This window comes from Lepidochelys olivacea, assembly GCF_965140295.1.
Source record: "Lepidochelys olivacea isolate rLepOli2 genome assembly, chromosome: 13".
Taxonomy (NCBI): Eukaryota; Metazoa; Chordata; order Testudines; family Cheloniidae; genus Lepidochelys; species Lepidochelys olivacea.
Window position 1 is genome coordinate 23,274,276 of NC_140423.1, and position 16,169 is coordinate 23,290,444.

A 16,169-nucleotide genomic window follows, 5' to 3' on the forward strand; every position below is an offset into this window, starting at 1 on the left:
CAAATCTCACCGTGCCTGGGCTGTGTAGATAAGGGCGAGTGTATTTAACCCATGGAAGGCTTTGCCAGGCAGTTCCATTCCCATCAGATCTCCTGGCACATTGGCAAGGCTCAGCGAGAACTTACCGTCAAAGCAGACAAGCTGGTCAGCGTCAGTTAGCTTTCCCTTTAGGAACAGATACTCGCCCTGTTCTGAGGCTGGAAAGGGGATGCGCTTTGTTTAAATACAAGGGGTGGAAAGGAAGACCCTTCCAGACAGCGCCCGGTGTGACTGAGGCTCCAGAAAGCACTCACGTCTTTGTTTTTATATAGCCAAGCAACGTACAAAACAAAAAAAAAAAACAAAAAAAAAAACAATGGAAACCCTTCCGTCTTTGTGAAGCAGGGACTTAGGAATTGTTATTTGCTCTGCTTTAGCTCCGTTCGGAAATTAGTTGCGGATCAAATGCACCCCGGAGACCTGCTAACCTTTGGGCAATGTTTAGATGTAACATCCTGCTTGGGGATAATGATTAGTTAGGGGGGGAAGCATGAGTGACGTAGACGTAGTTCTTTTCAGTCTCTCTCTCTCTCTCTCTGTGCTGTCCCTGGTACTCATCCATCCCCCACTTTCTAGTGGAATAATGCACTGCCGGCGAAGATGAAGAGAGAAGCATAGGTAAACGTCAAAACTCTTCTCTGCAGCTTGTCTTTCTTTCTTTCTTTCTTTCTTTCTTTCTTTCTTTCTTTCTTTCTTTCTTTCTTTCTTTCTTTCTTTCTTTCTTTCTTTCTTTCTTTCTTTCTTTCTTTCTTTTCTTTTCTTTTCTTTTCTTTTCTTTTCTTTTCTTTTCTTTTTCTTTTCTTCTTTTTTCTTTTTCTTTTTCTTTTCAGTTATATCTTGAATCCATTCTTTAGACCATGGCAAAAGTTTAGGGTAGGTTTTACAGAAATCCATTAAAGAAAGCTGCTGGGGAAACTCACTCAGGCACGTCCACAAACTAGCCAGGAGGAAGTTAAAATTTCTTGTGACAGAATTCTCCGGTATGAGGGGTGGGGGCGGGCGGGCGGAGGGGGAAGAGTCATTTTCAGTGGGGATTGTTGTAAATCGGGACTTTTTCCTCGAGGGGAGGTATTGCTTGTCTGTTAGTTTGTTGCTTGTTTTTCAGTTTTATTCAGAGGCAAACTGCCTTTTAAGATTTTTGTTTTCTTTTGCTGTAGAATTTAAACATAGTGAAGCGGAGTGCCGTGTGTCGGTATGTAAAAAAACAAACAACCAAACAAAACATTTAGCTGGTGATGGACTTTACATTTAGTTGTATTTAAAAAAAATTAAACTCAGTTTAGGAAATCCAGATTACATTTAAAGATGTAATTTATAGGGGTGGCAAGTTGTACTCGAGGAATCTGTGTATCGTTTCTTAGCTTCGGTCCGCGTTGTGTCAGGGAGCGGTTTATACAAATGGGCATTTTACGAGGAGTTCAGGCACTGAGGACTCGACACCAACCCAGTGTGGATGGAACGGGAGCTTAGTTCGGAGGCTGCTGTTACCCTGGTTTCTGTTCCCTGGTAACAATGCAGAGCTGCACAGAGGCGCGAGTTAGTTATCTGGACTCATCCTTCTTTGGAGCCGATGCTGCAGGGAACAGGACCGGGACTGTTAGTGAAACAAACCCTGGCTGCGAAGGAGAGAGATGTGCTTGTATTATTCTGTACCAGGGAAAGGGAGACTTGTCTGGGTGACCAAGCAAACTCGTATTACACAAACTCCTGGTTCCCTAGTGTATGCAGAGAGATGCATCTGTTTATCTATAAGGCACATGATGATGCTGTGTAAGAGGAAGACCGTGGGATATAGCTTGTCCCCAGTGAAGTCGATGGGAGCTTTGCCATTGACATCACAGGAGTCAGGAATTCACCCTGCCGCCCCTAATGCCCCGCAAGAGGGGGAAGAAGTAACGGGCTCGGAGACGGAGGCAAGGCGTGTGCTGTGTTAGGGACCAGCGAGCCGTGTCTGCTGTGCAAGGCATGTTTCGGCATCTAGCCTTGCTTACTGGACTCAGTACATCAGCCCTGAGCCATAGCCCCAGTCTCCCTGATACTCAGCGCCCTGCTCTTACCTCTCGAAAATCCCCCCAGTAGCTCCAAACACGGGTGGTTGTTTTGGTCCCAGAACCTCCCCCCCCCCAATCCTGCTTCGATTGCCAGTGTGGTCTCTTTAAACGATGGGAATCTGGGTTCAAACAAAGAGCTGGAGACATTAATCGGCGAGGGGAAAACCCCATTTACACTGGCCCCCTGTTTGTTTGACTCTACAATTAGCCGTGTCCCGGTTGAGTTTGTTTATTTGCATCCGTGTCTGTCAGGGCTGCCCTAGGTTTGGTGTGGATGGGATGGGAGCTGGGCCAGGGTTTATTTGGCTGGTGGCTTTCTGGTGAGGGAGGTGCAACTGACATCATACAACTAAAAGCACTTAATGGGAAAAATGGGGCTTTCGCGCCATTTGATGAAATAGCTAAAGTCCACTAATGGGGCGTTCACAGAAATATTTTGTTAGCACCAGGAGTCTGCTTGCCATTTCTAGCCAAAAGGACCGGAGAAACAAAGAGGGAAGCCAGAGGTTAGTTTCAAGTATCTACATTCTTCACAGATGTTTATTTTCAATAGAGAATAAATAGGATCGCTAGTTTAAGGCTCCCTAAGGTTTGTAAATAATAAGTAATTAATAGCTAGTCGATACATTAGATTTTTTAAAAAATCAAATAGAATTCTTTCTTTCGTTTATGCTAATGAACAATTATAAACTGGAGGAAAGGAACAAGATATTTTAAGTGGCATTGGAAAAACCATCAAATTACTATATAATTAATCGTTTCTTCCACTCCTTTGCTATCTGACTGGTGGAAAAATTGCAGCGGAGCTGACAGTCCAGCAAAAGACAATATATTTGTTGGATTATCAGCTGTTTCGTTCTGTGGGTTATGTGGAAAATTCTCAGGGCTTTACTACAGCTCAAGTCAGTTTCACAAGTTAAAGTCCTATGAAGTTAATTGGTACCCTTTGATCTATGCTGTTTTGGGAATCAGAGAACTCAGGGTTGGGTTTAAGAAATATGGTTTGGATGAACCGGACAACCCCAGACATGCCTTTCCCACCTCATTTTCGACAACAAATTCCATCGTATGTTAGAACATATTAAAATCTTGTTGAATTAAAAGAAAAATAATTTTTCTTTTAGTGGTAGGGTGTGTGTGTGTGTGTGGGGGGGGGGGGGAAATAGCCGTTAATCGATTTAAAAAATCACACCTAAATTTGTGATCAGAAATGTTTAGGGAGATTTTTAAAAATGTAAGTTAAATTCTAGTTGCGACTTGATAATTCCGTAGCTCCAAACGCATGTTCTAAATATGGATCAAAGATGGGCAGCGCTCCTCTTTCTCGACCTATTTGTGCAATGATTTGTAATAATTCCTTCTCCAAAGCAAAGGCAGAGATGAGCCCTGTTTTGCTCATGCACCGCAGGGCCTTCCTTCTTTTGCAGAGAATCGTTTGCTATAAATAAGCATCATTGTTTGGGTTCTCTTTGACCTTTCGCACCCAGGTCAGCACAGAGGATCACCAAAAAGGAACATCACAGAAGGAAATTAGGATACAATTGTCAACGCACATAACAACAATAATAAAATAACTAGTTTTTCTTATTCTGGTGAAGCTCTAATTAGTGTCAGTTCTTATTGGTTCAATTCAGCTACACTGTAGCCTATTAAATCCCTGTTTTAACTGGTTCCTATTATTAACATATAATTCCATCTCTCCAGAAGTGGTGGATGTATTTCTTCAGCCTCTAGTCGTTTTCATCTTAATTCCACATCCAATTCCTTTTCTCAGTTCAATCAGATTTGTATTAGTCACCTATCTTTTAACACTTAAGTAGGAAAATAATCTGCAGTGTCGACAATTCTGCTTATCTTTAATAAAAAAGTTAGTTTTTTAAAAAATCATTTCAGTTGCTAGAGAAATCAAATATATATTGTGTCTTGTGAAAGCAGCAAAGAATAAGTGGATTTTTACAGCTTGCATTTAACATCTTGATAAAATAAAATAGAAATAAAAACCCTATCCAGGTATTCAGGAGGAAAGGAAGATGGCATCCCCTAAGCAACACTGCTCTAAAATTACGCATTCCCTTAAAAGGGTATAGATTTCCTTATAGGTTTCCCCAAATGGAATAGCAAAGTGACTGATTATTCAGTTCTTCACCATACCGGGTAATCTCTTGCCCAGGGAAATATGTTAAATAAAAATAATGAATAATTTTAAGGCTGTTGCATTAAAAATAAATGTAAGCGTTTGAAAACAAAATTAAAGTATATTATACATCTATATGTAATAAGGTGGTTTCTACATGGGCCCCTGTAGCTATAGAACATGGACGATAAGGAGAAATCTGTACCTACATGCAGCTATAGAATTTATGTATACAAAAGTAGAATCTGTATCTGAATCTAGATTTAAAATATATGGGCAAGAGAGAGGAATCTGCATTTATATAAATATGAATATACCTATAATGAGAATCTATATCTCGATATAAAATAGATGAACAATAGGGAGGAATCTGTATGTGGATATAGATATAGAATATACATATAATGAGAAATCTATATTTAAACTGTAGATATAAACTATATGGACAATAAGAAGGGATCTGTGTGGGTACATAGAGAGGGATGATATACATATAATAACAAGGAGTCTGTATCTAGCTATACAATATAGAAAGAAGGTATGTAGCCGTTTAAATCTGGGTGTCTGTGCTTCCCATATACGGCTGTAGTGCATTACACCGTATTTTGGCCGGGATGGCACGAGTGTTCTGTCTATATGTGGCTCAGAAAATGATCCACGGATTCCTAGCAAAATTAATTACACCCAGGAATCGTTCGAGAGACAAGACGATGGAAGCGGAAGCTCCCAGCCTCCAGTGGGGGTTTTCTTTGGGTCCCTGTCTTGCCAGCGAAAATCGGCTCCCAAATCAGGGCTAGGCGGCTCCTTTGGGAAGATAGATAAACAAATATAGAAGTACATATAAATCAGTGAGGGGGAACTACCCCCCTATCTCCTTCCACCGCCAACTATCCCTTTCCCTCTGCAGTGTGGATGGCAGAGCCTAGAAGGTGTGGGTGTTGCTGTGTAAAGGGGGGGGGGAGAAGGGCTTTGATGAGGACTGTGGTACCTCCCTCAGAAATGCAGCAATCCTCTCCCCTTCTTTCTGATAGATGGGCGCATTGGGATGGAGACGTGGTGTGCACAGCAAAAGGCTTGCGTTGGCAATCTGGTGATCATCCCACGTCCCCCTGCCTTTCTCCCCTTAGGCTCCTCTGCATTGGACTGGCATCACTGAGGCTGGAGACAACCGACCCGCGTCTCTGCTGCTCAGAGGGGACGGGGATATTCTGGAGCACAGGCTGGGCACCACACCGCCGACCCCCGTTCCCAGCACTGCAGAGACCCCACCCGCCACCCCTCCTCGACCCTACTTCACTCCCCAGTCTATATGCACAAGGAAGAGGGCGAAGTGTGGATCGGGAGGTGCCAAGGAGTTCAACCCGAGCGGGGTCATGCTCCAGGGGACACTGAAGGGGAGAAGGTCCAACTGCGGTAGGAAGTGGAGATAGCGGCTTTGCCAGCCCCGGAGTAGCAGAACTTTCTCGCCTGGTGCCGAGGATCGCCGGCTTCTTGGTGGCCAGAGGCTCCCAAGCCAGTCAGTCAACATGGCCACTCTGATCCGGAGCAAGCTTTCCAACGTCGCCACCTCGGTTTCCAACAAGTCCCAGGCCAAAGTGAGCGGCATGTTTGCGAGGATGGGCTTCCAGACGGCGACCGATGAAGAGGCGGTGGGCTTTGTTCATTGCGATGACCTGGACATGGAGCACAGGCAAGGGCTTCAGATGGACATCTTAAAGTCGGACGCCAGCGAAGAAGGAGCAGAGCCTCCCCTAGAAGGGGATATCCATTACCAAAGGGATGGCACGGGTCCCCTGCCCCCGTCCGCCTCCAAGGACGAGGGCATATGCTCGGAGCTCTCCGGCCAAGGCAAGCCAAAGATCACGGCCTGGGAAGCTGGGTGGAATGTCACCAACGCAATCCAGGTAATGGGGAGGGGGCCATCTCACTGCACGCCCCCCAGTGCTGCAGGTTACCTTTGCAGGCATGTCTAGGGAATAAGGGTCATCATAATAACCGGGGGGGGGGTCGGGGGGAGGATGAAATCTCCCTGCTGCCTATAGTATGGCGCAGAACCGTGAAACATACCAGCCAGACATGGCAGGCACATGCGTTGGGTGTCTCTGTGTGTGAGGTGCGGGTGTTTACACACTCACACAAACTCACAACATCGTTTCAGATCGTGTTTGTTACACAAACATGTCAGCCCCTCCCACCCCCAGTTGTATGCGCTTTTTCCTCTCGGGAATTGTATGTTGATGGTGCAAAACGCTTGTGCGAACAGAGAGCTCAGGCCAACAGAGGGTGCAAATATGGAATGCAGCCCACTCCCCTATGCTTGCCTTTATGGTTTGACGGAGTCAATTCGGTTTGGGCTCGGGGGTAAATTACTAAAAGAAATTAAAAAAAACAAACAAACCCGATCATCCCCTTTTCCACTCCACCCAACATGGCAAGCCGCCCAGTAAAGTTTAAAAATGAGAAGGAGCGCGTGGCTTTTGCCAACTCTCTCCTGTTTCGGTAGAAATCACGGGAACAGCCACAATGGCGTGGTCACTGCGCGATAAAGTGTCTCACCGGGGCGCTATGCAAGCGAATGAGCGCACCTGAGAACGGTGGGGTGCCCATTGCCGCTGTTTTCTCCCAAAGTCCTGACTCGCCAGGAGAGTCACCGCTGGAAACGTGAGATGGGTATTTGTGACTGATTTTCATTTGGGGTTTGAGGGGATTTAGTGCCTCCCTCCCAACCCCCAGCCTCCTTCTGTGGCTGCCTGGATAGTGGGATATTACCCATTTCACCCCGAAATGATTACCCGTCGCAAATAAAACCGGAGCGGTTTGACGAGTCTCTCATCTCTTATTAAAACGCTTCCGGCTGGTAGTTCATTTGTACTGATAACGTTCCCAGACCAGTGCTCTCCCCCTTGGACCCCTTCCCTCTGGGCACCATGCACACGAAGAGAACAGCAGCGGTGGGTTTGCCTGTCGTAGCAAGCGCCCCCTCTCCCCCCGTCCCCACAACTTTCTAGCTCCAGAATGATCCTGTAGATAAAGCGTGTTTCCTTACGGGATTATAGGCCATTTCAAATGGGAAATGAGTCCTTTGGGGGAGAGCAGCTAGAGACTTTTAAAGGTGTCACCCTCCAAGCAACTCGCACTCTCAAATGCAGGGACATCCTCAGTGTGTCAAAAGCAACTGCACCACGGAGAGTGTGTGTTGTAAGTGGCGACGCAGCCCAATGATTTTTAATCTGGCTACATGAATATTTCCAAACCTTTCCCCAGAGTTGCCCCTTAAAATGGGGTCTCTGTTTTGATCGAGACCAGATTCAGTGTCTTATATGTTTGAGTGGGGAATTAAAAGGTTGATAGGAGATAGTCAGAGGTTGGGAAATTGAAATAGTAATAATAACAACAATAATAAAATAATAATAAAGAGTGAATGTTTTATGAAATCGTGAGGAGTAGTGAGGAGTATTCCTTTTCCAATTCTGAAATGACTAACTTCTCTGCCTTTCCTTCCGAATACAGATTTTTAACAAATTCTGATCAAATGTGGTTTTATTTTAAATTAAAATGCTTGTCTTCAGTTCAGTTTAGCGGCTCAGGAAATATACAGACATTTAAAAAGAGTTCTAGACGGACAAGTGAAGCAGGAATCCTTGTCCAATTTCATTTTTAATTTCTCTCTCATACCTGATTATATGAAGCAGGATCATGCTGTTGGTTTGTGATCTGATTGCATCGAATAAAATCGTGTGTGTGTGTGTGAGAGAGAGATCTTGCTGCTGTGTGTGTGGTCTCTTGCTAAAATGAACAATACAGTATCAATTTTGTCTCTTTCTAGGGGATGTTTGTTCTTGGCCTGCCCTATGCTATCCTTCATGGTGGATATCTAGGACTCTTTTTAATTATTTTCGCTGCAGTAGTTTGCTGCTACACTGGGAAAATCCTTATTGCCTGTCTTTACGAAGAGAATGAAGATGGGGAGATAGTCAGGGTGAGAGACTCCTATGTCGACATTGCAAACGCTTGCTGTGCTCCCAGGTTTCCCAAGCTTGGAGGGAGGATTGTGAATGTGGCTCAGATCATTGAGCTGGTCATGACCTGTATTCTCTATGTGGTGGTCAGTGGGAACCTGATGTACAATAGCTTCCCAAACTTGCCTGTCTCCCAGAAATCTTGGTCTATCATTGCCACAGCTGTGCTCCTGCCTTGTGCTTTCTTGAAGAACCTCAAGGCTGTCTCGAAATTCAGCTTGCTCTGCACCTTAGCCCACTTTGTGATCAACATTTTGGTGATTGCCTACTGTCTCTCCAGAGCACGCGACTGGGCTTGGGACAAAGTCAAGTTTTACATTGATGTGAAGAAGTTCCCCATTTCCATTGGCATCATCGTCTTCAGCTACACCTCCCAGATCTTTCTGCCTTCCTTAGAGGGGAACATGCAGCACCCCAAGGAGTTTCATTGCATGATGAACTGGACTCACATAGCAGCTTGTATTCTCAAGGGACTCTTTGCCTTGGTAGCCTATCTGACCTGGGCTGATGAGACTAAAGAAGTCATCACAGACAACTTGCCCTCCACCATTAGGGCGGTAGTCAACCTTTTCTTGGTGGCCAAAGCTTTGCTTTCCTACCCATTGCCCTTCTTTGCAGCTGTGGAAGTCCTGGAGAAGTCCCTTTTCCAGGATGGAAACAGGGCGGTCTTTCCTAACTGTTATGGGGGTGATGGGAGGCTCAAGTCCTGGGGACTCACCCTCAGGTGTGCCCTGGTAGTTTTCACCTTGTTAATGGCTATTTATGTCCCTCATTTTGCCCTCCTGATGGGTCTTACAGGGAGCCTCACAGGTGCAGGCCTCTGTTTCCTGCTCCCAAGTCTCTTCCACCTCAAGCTCTTGTGGAGGAAGCTCATGTGGCACCATGTTTTCTTTGATGTCGCCATTTTTGTTATAGGTGGTATATGCAGCGTGTCTGGATTCATCCATTCTTTAGAAGGCCTCATTGAGGCTTACAGTTCCAACGTAGAAGACTAAAGAGTGGCCAGAACTGGTTGCATTAAAAGAGAATTACACTGAACATCCACATAGCCAAACAATTATGTATCCTTTTAAAGAAAAGATTCATTATTTTAGTTATGTGCATCCAACAAAGTACATAATAGAACCTAAAAAGTAAAATAAAATAAAGTCTTTGCCCTGGAGTCATTTTAATAAGCTAAGATTTCAATATATTTTTTCTTTTTTTAGAAAGTATTTGAAGGAAAATATCTGACAACCCTCCTACCCTCTAAACAATGGTCTGAATTTTCTTTAGAATATATCTTGTAGGGTTGTAAAATGCCCTATCTAGAAATGATTTTCAAGGTAATAGTCTTACAAATATTATGCAAGTCAGGGTTGCAAGATTTGAAACACAGTTGTCAACCCAATGGATTTGGGTTGTTTTTGTGTAAAATTAAAAGTAGATATTGAGCAGTGGGTGGGGTCAGGGAGGTTGCCTTATTTTATACCCTGTGAAGGGTGGTTACAGAGATGTAGACAAGACCTAGATTGTATGAACGCCCAAACAGTCAAAATGGTAACAGCTGGTGACCAACGATCCCAGTGAGATGTAATGTTTACATTGTAGTAATATAATAAATACATATCCTGAATTCTTCCATTTTAACTCATATCCAGTAATCCCATTTGACCAAGACCTTTTGCCTCCAGCTGCAATCACAGACCTGGAGTTCAGTTCTCTTTATTTTTTTTTTTAAATAATCATGACAGCTAAATTTAACAAAAAGTTGTTGGATTTGAAAGCGTTCAGGGCACAAAAACAAGACAAAACTCATTCTGTGCAATCCACCAGATCTGTGCAGCTGTTTCAAATGTCCGTGTGGTGTAACTGTGGTAAATAAGATGAAAAAAATGTATATCAGAAGATTTATCTTTAACGTACAATGTGGTACATAAATATATCAAACAATAAAGAAAAAACATAACGACTGTGGCTGGCCTGGGTTTGTTATAGGAACTGCAGGTTGGAGAAGTCTAACCAACATCATGAGCGATAGAGGAGGAGTACGCAGGTGTCAGGGCAGGGTTAGGAGTGGCTGAAGGGAAGATGCCTTCTTTATTTAGCTTTTGAAACAAGGAAGAGAAAGCAAGCCAGAGAAGGAATGAAAAAAATAAAGGAAAGAAGAAAGTAAAGGGCCAGCCCTCCCCACTCCCCTCACAGCGGCCCCAATGACCATGTATGACCTTTTCTCCCACTCCCACTGATTTGCACAGTCGTGCCCCGTGCGAATGGGAGGTTTGCCCGGGGGAAGGCTGCTGGCTGGGGGCTGCGAGAAGAAAGCGTGGCAGCAGTGACTGCGAGGCTGGGAAACCTCGCCACGCTCTGCAGCTTCGGACACAGCCCTTACAGGAGAGGCGGCCATGGCCTCAGCTGCCACGGGGTCCACCCAGTAAAACACTAGCCCAGACCCCACACAAAGGGGACTCACGCCACACCCCGATCAACTAAAGGAGTGTGGGTTACGCCCCCTGAAGTCAAGAGCGAAGCCCCTGCCCTCTTCCTGATTTGCCGTTTCATTCCCAGCTGCCAGGCTGGGCTGCGGCAGGTAACCGAACAGTGCCAGGGTCGCTGACTCTTCACAAGGGCTAGACGCCTGTGTTCAGGCTACTGTAATTGTACTGCGGCGAATCCTGCTCCACTCTCAGCCCAGAAACAACGCGATTTTAGGAAGGGGTTCCTTTTACACCGGCGCCCAGGCAGGTCGCCCTTGCTGTCATTTTTGCTGGTTAAATAATTACCCTGAGCCTACCCCGGGAGCTTTTTACGCAGGGGACGCTCCCTGGGGAGACCCCTTGAAGATATTTAATGTCCTCAACCCACCAATTCTGCGAACTGGTTGGCAGATAATGAGCTCCAGCCCTCCCACTGTAGCTACAGAGCAGACAGAAAAGCCCCTAAAGAGCTACTATTAGAGAGATGCACCGGAGCCTTCCCTAACAAATTGCAGAGTAGCAGCCCTGTTAGTCTGTATCCGCAAAAAGAGGAGGAGGACTTGTGGCACCTTAGAGACTAACAAATTTATTTGAGCGTAAGCTTTCCTGAGCTACAGCTCACTTCATCGGATGCATGTAGCCCAGGAAAGCTTATGCTCAAATAAATGTGTTAGTCTCTAAGGTGCCACAAGTCCCCCTTTTCATTTTCCTTAACAAAATCACTCTGAGCCAATCACGACCCTTTCTCAACTGTAACCAGCCTGTGAAGAGCTTGGATCTTGTTGGCGGGGGAAGGGCTAAGCATATTTTTTTCTCTTTTGACCCTCTACTTGAAATCACCGATTTCAAAAAGAGAGAGAAGTTAATTCCCCCACCCTAATTTCTTTTAACTATAACAAGATCACACACCTTTCATGTGCTTTGTACAAAATTACACTGTAGGTCAGATGGCCAATAATAATAGCTACACCAACAATAACATTATAGAAATACATTATTCCTAATTACCGAATTAAATTATTAGTAACAGGTGGACATTCTAAACGTCTTGCATAATAATAGTCACTCTGATAATCAGAACAACTAATTCATAGGGTTAATCACCTAATTGATTTCTTTCTAACCGATGGAAATTCTGTTTTGGAAGCTGGACATCTTGCTTATCATTATTTTAATACTTTAAAATATTTTTACCCATACTGCAGCCCTCACCTAAATCTCCTATTGATTTCACAAGACATTTTCTGTGAGTAAAGCCCACAGAATCAGATTCGCTGTTTGTTCGACATCTTGGTTCATTTTTTCTAGCGGGGGGGGGGGGGAGCTTGTAACGAAATAAAAGGTCTAAATATGTTACTGTTTGAATTCAAATGAATTCGCGAAACAGGCTTGCTTCAAAACCCTAGGACTCAAAAAATATGGGGATTGATTAGTGTAATTAACACGATGCCATCTTCCCATTGAGATTTGTACATTTAAGGGAGACAAGTGTAAGTGGCCAAAACATCTTCATTAGTTACAAATAAAAACACCCTGCCAATATATCGCGTCGGTTGATCTTCAATAGGTTAGAAGCATTTTAATACATGTAATCTCCTTTGATGTCAATTTCATAGGTCACTACTCCGGGAATAAAGGAATCGTTAACAGAAGTCCCCCGTTTTCCATTTCCAAAATGTTCTTCAAATAATCTGAGAGCACGCAGTTAAACAGGAATCTGAATGGAAAGGAAAAAGATATAATCTCCGCAGGTTTAGATCCTATTTCCTCATCTTAAAAATAACTTGTGTTTGTGGGCTGCAAAAAATTAACTTAGTCGCTGCCTGGAAGAGATAGGATGGTTTTTGTTGTTTTTTGAATGCTCCTTGAAAAGTAATTAATCCCCAGCTAGCTCTGCAATGCGGTAAGAGGGAGAGCGAGCGAGAGAGAAACCCCACCCGGTTGGCCAAATAGTTTCAGAGGCTGGGAGGACGTGTCGCTCAAGACTCCTTATAAGAAGGAAGGCAGCAGAAAAAAGAGAAGGAAATGTAAATCTCCACAGGGAGATCAGGACATCCGTTTAGTTTACGCCAAACTACCAGATCTCTGAAGGAGAGCAAACCCAGAGGGTTATAGTTAGGAGCGTGTTTTGTTTTGCAAAATAACCAGAAGGAAAAAAAGAAAGAGTCTAGTATCTGTTTAGAGGGTGAATGACTGTGTAGGCTGGGTGGGTGAATGACCCCTTCCCTCTGTGTGTTTGTGTTAGTACCTTTCCTTGTGTTTTGTATGTGTGTGTGTGTGTATCTTCCTATGGTAGAAACTATAGTAAAGAACAGAATTATTAGACTCATAGACACACAATTTGTTGGGGAAGAGTTAACAGGGCTTTTGTAAATGGAAGTCATACCTCACCAATCTCTTAGAATTCTTTAAGGAAATCAACAAGCATGTGGATAAAGGTGAGCCAGTGGATATAGTGTACTTAGATTTTCAGAAAGGGATTTTTTCAGAAAGCCTTTGACAAGATCCCTCACCCAAGGCTTTTAAGGGAATTAACTAGGCATGGGATAACATGGACGGTCATCTCAGGATCAGTAACTGGTTGAAAGATAGGAAACAAAGGTTGGGAATAAATTGTCTGTTTTCACAATGGAGAGAGGGGAATGGTCATGGAGGCCACAAGGATCTGCATTGGGACCTGTGCTGTTCAACATATTCCATTAATGATCCGGAAAAGGAGGTGAACAATGAAATGGCAAAGCTTGCAGATGGTACAAAATTATCCAAGATAGTTGAATCCAAAGCAGACTGTGAAATGTTACAGAGGGATCTCACAAAACTGGGTGACTGGGCAACAAAATGGCAGATGAAATGCAATACTGATGTGCAAAGTAAGGCACATTGGAAAAAATTATCCTAACTATACATATACAACGATGGGATCTAAATGAGCTGTTACCACCCAAGAAATAGATCTTGGAGTCACCACAGCTAGTTCTATGAAACCCTCACCTTAATGCACAGCAGTGGTCAAAAAGGCTAATAGCATGTTACGATCTATTCGGAAAGGGATAGAACACAAGACAGAAAATATCATAATGCCACTCTAGAAATCCATGGTCAATACTGCTTTCAGTTCTGGTTGCTCCCTCTCAAAAAGGATATAGTGGAATTGGAAAAGGTTCAGAGAAGGGCAACACAGATGATCATGGCTATGGAATGGCTTTCATATGAGGAAAAAATAAAAACATTAGTGCTGTTTACCTTAGAAAAGAGATGACTAGGGGTGTGTGATAGAGGTCTATAAAATTGTGAACGGTGTTGAAAAAGTGAATAGAGAAGTGTTATCGATCCTTTCACACAATACAAAAAACCAGGGGATACTGGATGAACTCAATAGGCAGAAGGTTTAATACAAACACGAGGAAGTACTTTTTCCCACAATGCACAACTAACCGGTGGAACTCATTGCTATGGGATGCTGTGATTGCCAAAAGATACATCTGGGTTAAAAAAGAACTGGATAAGGAAAGGTCCTTCAATGGTTATTAGCCAAGATGGTCAGGGATGCAGCATCATCCTCAGGGTGATCCGAACCATCTTACTGCCAGAAGCCGGGAGTGGAAGACTGGGGTGGATCACTCCACAATTGCCCTATTCTGTACACTCCCCCTGAAGGTCTGGTATGGGTCACTGGTGGAGAAAGGATACTGGGCAAGATGGATCATTGGTCTGATCCTGTCTGTCACCTCTTTTGTTTTATTATGTTCCTCTGTATGTTTGATGTATACGTGTCCTTCCCCGTATGTGTCTACAAATATATCTACTTCTGGTTTGGAGTGTGCAGATGTGGCCATCTGCCCATGTTCAGAGTGTGTGTCAATTTCTGGAAGGGTCCGTTTGTCTTTCTTGCTCTGTGTGGGTCTTCTATGAATGTCTTCTATTTCTCTCACACTAAGACCTGGAAATATATGAATTCCAATGATATGATGATTAGAAGAAAAAGGGCAGATACAATAACAAACCAGTCAAACAAGTACTACGCCCACCACATTGTTGGTAAATCCATAATAAAAGAGATGTAGTAGAGAGATATCTGATCAGCAGCTGGCATTGCTCACACAACGTAATCACTCCTAGACACAATAAAAACTGCACCATCAGCCATTTCTTTGCAAAGGATGCTGGAAGTCACTATAAATTAAAACGACCCTCTACCAGTTCCCTCCCCCTTTCCCCATATTTTTCCCCAACATATTTATGTTTTTTCCAAGTATGTTGTTGATTTAAATGTGATCCTGGAAGAGCTGTCCCTTGCTCACCAGACTTGTCTTGTGTGTTGCCCTGACCTAACCTTTAAGAGATTAGGCAGTATTTGTTTGGGGAATTGCTTTAAATTATCTTGTGCAGCCTAGATCACTACCTTGTCTACACTATAGAACTGCACCTTGCCCCACTATGAGTACGCCAGTGCAGTGCCTTCACAGAGCCATCCTGCTTTGGGGACCCACAGACCAGTGCATCCACATGCCAAGCACTCTGTTGCAGGGCCTGTGGGGCGCTGTTTCTCTCCCATAATTCCCAGCACAGCTCTTTGGATTTCCCCAGGAGCAGAAGCATGTTGTGTCTGGTTTGTCATGTCTATTTTGCCTCCTGCTCACGTTTGGTTTGTTCCAATGAATGACGCCTGGGGTTCTCTCCTGATGGTGCATGCGTAGTGAAGGACAAGGGGCCATGTCCTGGATGTGCCCTCATGCTCCCATTGTGGATAACAGCAGATTCTCCCCAAAGCTGCTGCAGGACTGACTCTGGACCAGTTGTCTATGATGCTGCTTTTAGGTGGTGCTGCAGGAAGAGGTAAGGCGCTTGGATGCTTCTAATGACTGAATTTTTTGTTGTCCAGCTGTTCACATTTTTTTGTTATTTGGTGGTTCTTTTGCTGACCTAAGGGCTTTCCCCCCTCTTTTCTTGGTCTCCCTACAGTATGCTGGGATGGGAGTGGTCTGGGCCCAGTTGTGAATAGAAGAGATCCAGCCAGGCCCCTCCATGCAGCATAGCCACTTCCCCCGTCTCCCTGGTTCACCTGCTGTAGTGGGGCCCCCCCAAGAAAGACACAGATTGTCAGGACAGTGGGGTAACCCATGAGGGCTTGGAGAGGCATTCCTCCCCAAGGAAGTAAGTAGGGAGCTGGGATGATTGCTTTGTCTATCTGTATAAGTTGCTAATGTCCTTTTTTCCTGCATGCTTCCTTTCAGATCGCAGGAGGCTGAGGGATGTATTAGAAACAGCTGCTTCCCTGCAAAGGCAGCTCCAGCCCTCCCTGCCTGTACTGCGGTGCATGTGGGGAGGGAATGTCCATATCGATGAAGTATGTGTGTGTGTTTTATGCTTCCTAACCTTTCTCTGGTGTCTTTGTGGCTTTTGGGAGTAAAGGCTCATTGGTTTGGGTGGTGGAGAGTGGAAATCATGAAACGTTTTTAACTCTTAAAAT

At 44.3% G+C, this 16,169-nt stretch overlaps 1 protein-coding gene across 3 annotated transcripts; it reads left to right on the plus strand.

Moving 5' to 3' along the window:
- Positions 1–346: 346 nt before the first annotated feature.
- SLC32A1 (solute carrier family 32 member 1) lies at positions 347–10,191 on the plus strand. Of its 3 annotated transcripts, none has more exons than XM_084646310.1 (3): positions 347–657; positions 5,256–6,128; positions 8,051–10,191. In XM_084646310.1, exons 2-3 carry the CDS (start codon positions 5,751–5,753, stop codon positions 9,236–9,238), a joined length of 1,566 nt encoding a protein of 521 aa, XP_084502436.1. In that variant the 5' UTR covers positions 347–657; positions 5,256–5,750; the 3' UTR covers positions 9,239–10,191. The 3 variants fall into 3 exon arrangements, with proteins under 3 accessions (XP_084502436.1, XP_084502437.1, XP_084502438.1); XM_084646311.1 differs by having other exon boundaries at positions 5,352–6,128; XM_084646312.1 differs by lacking the exon at positions 347–657 and adding an exon at positions 2,493–2,596 and having other exon boundaries at positions 5,352–6,128.
- Positions 10,192–16,169: the final 5,978 nt, after the last annotated feature.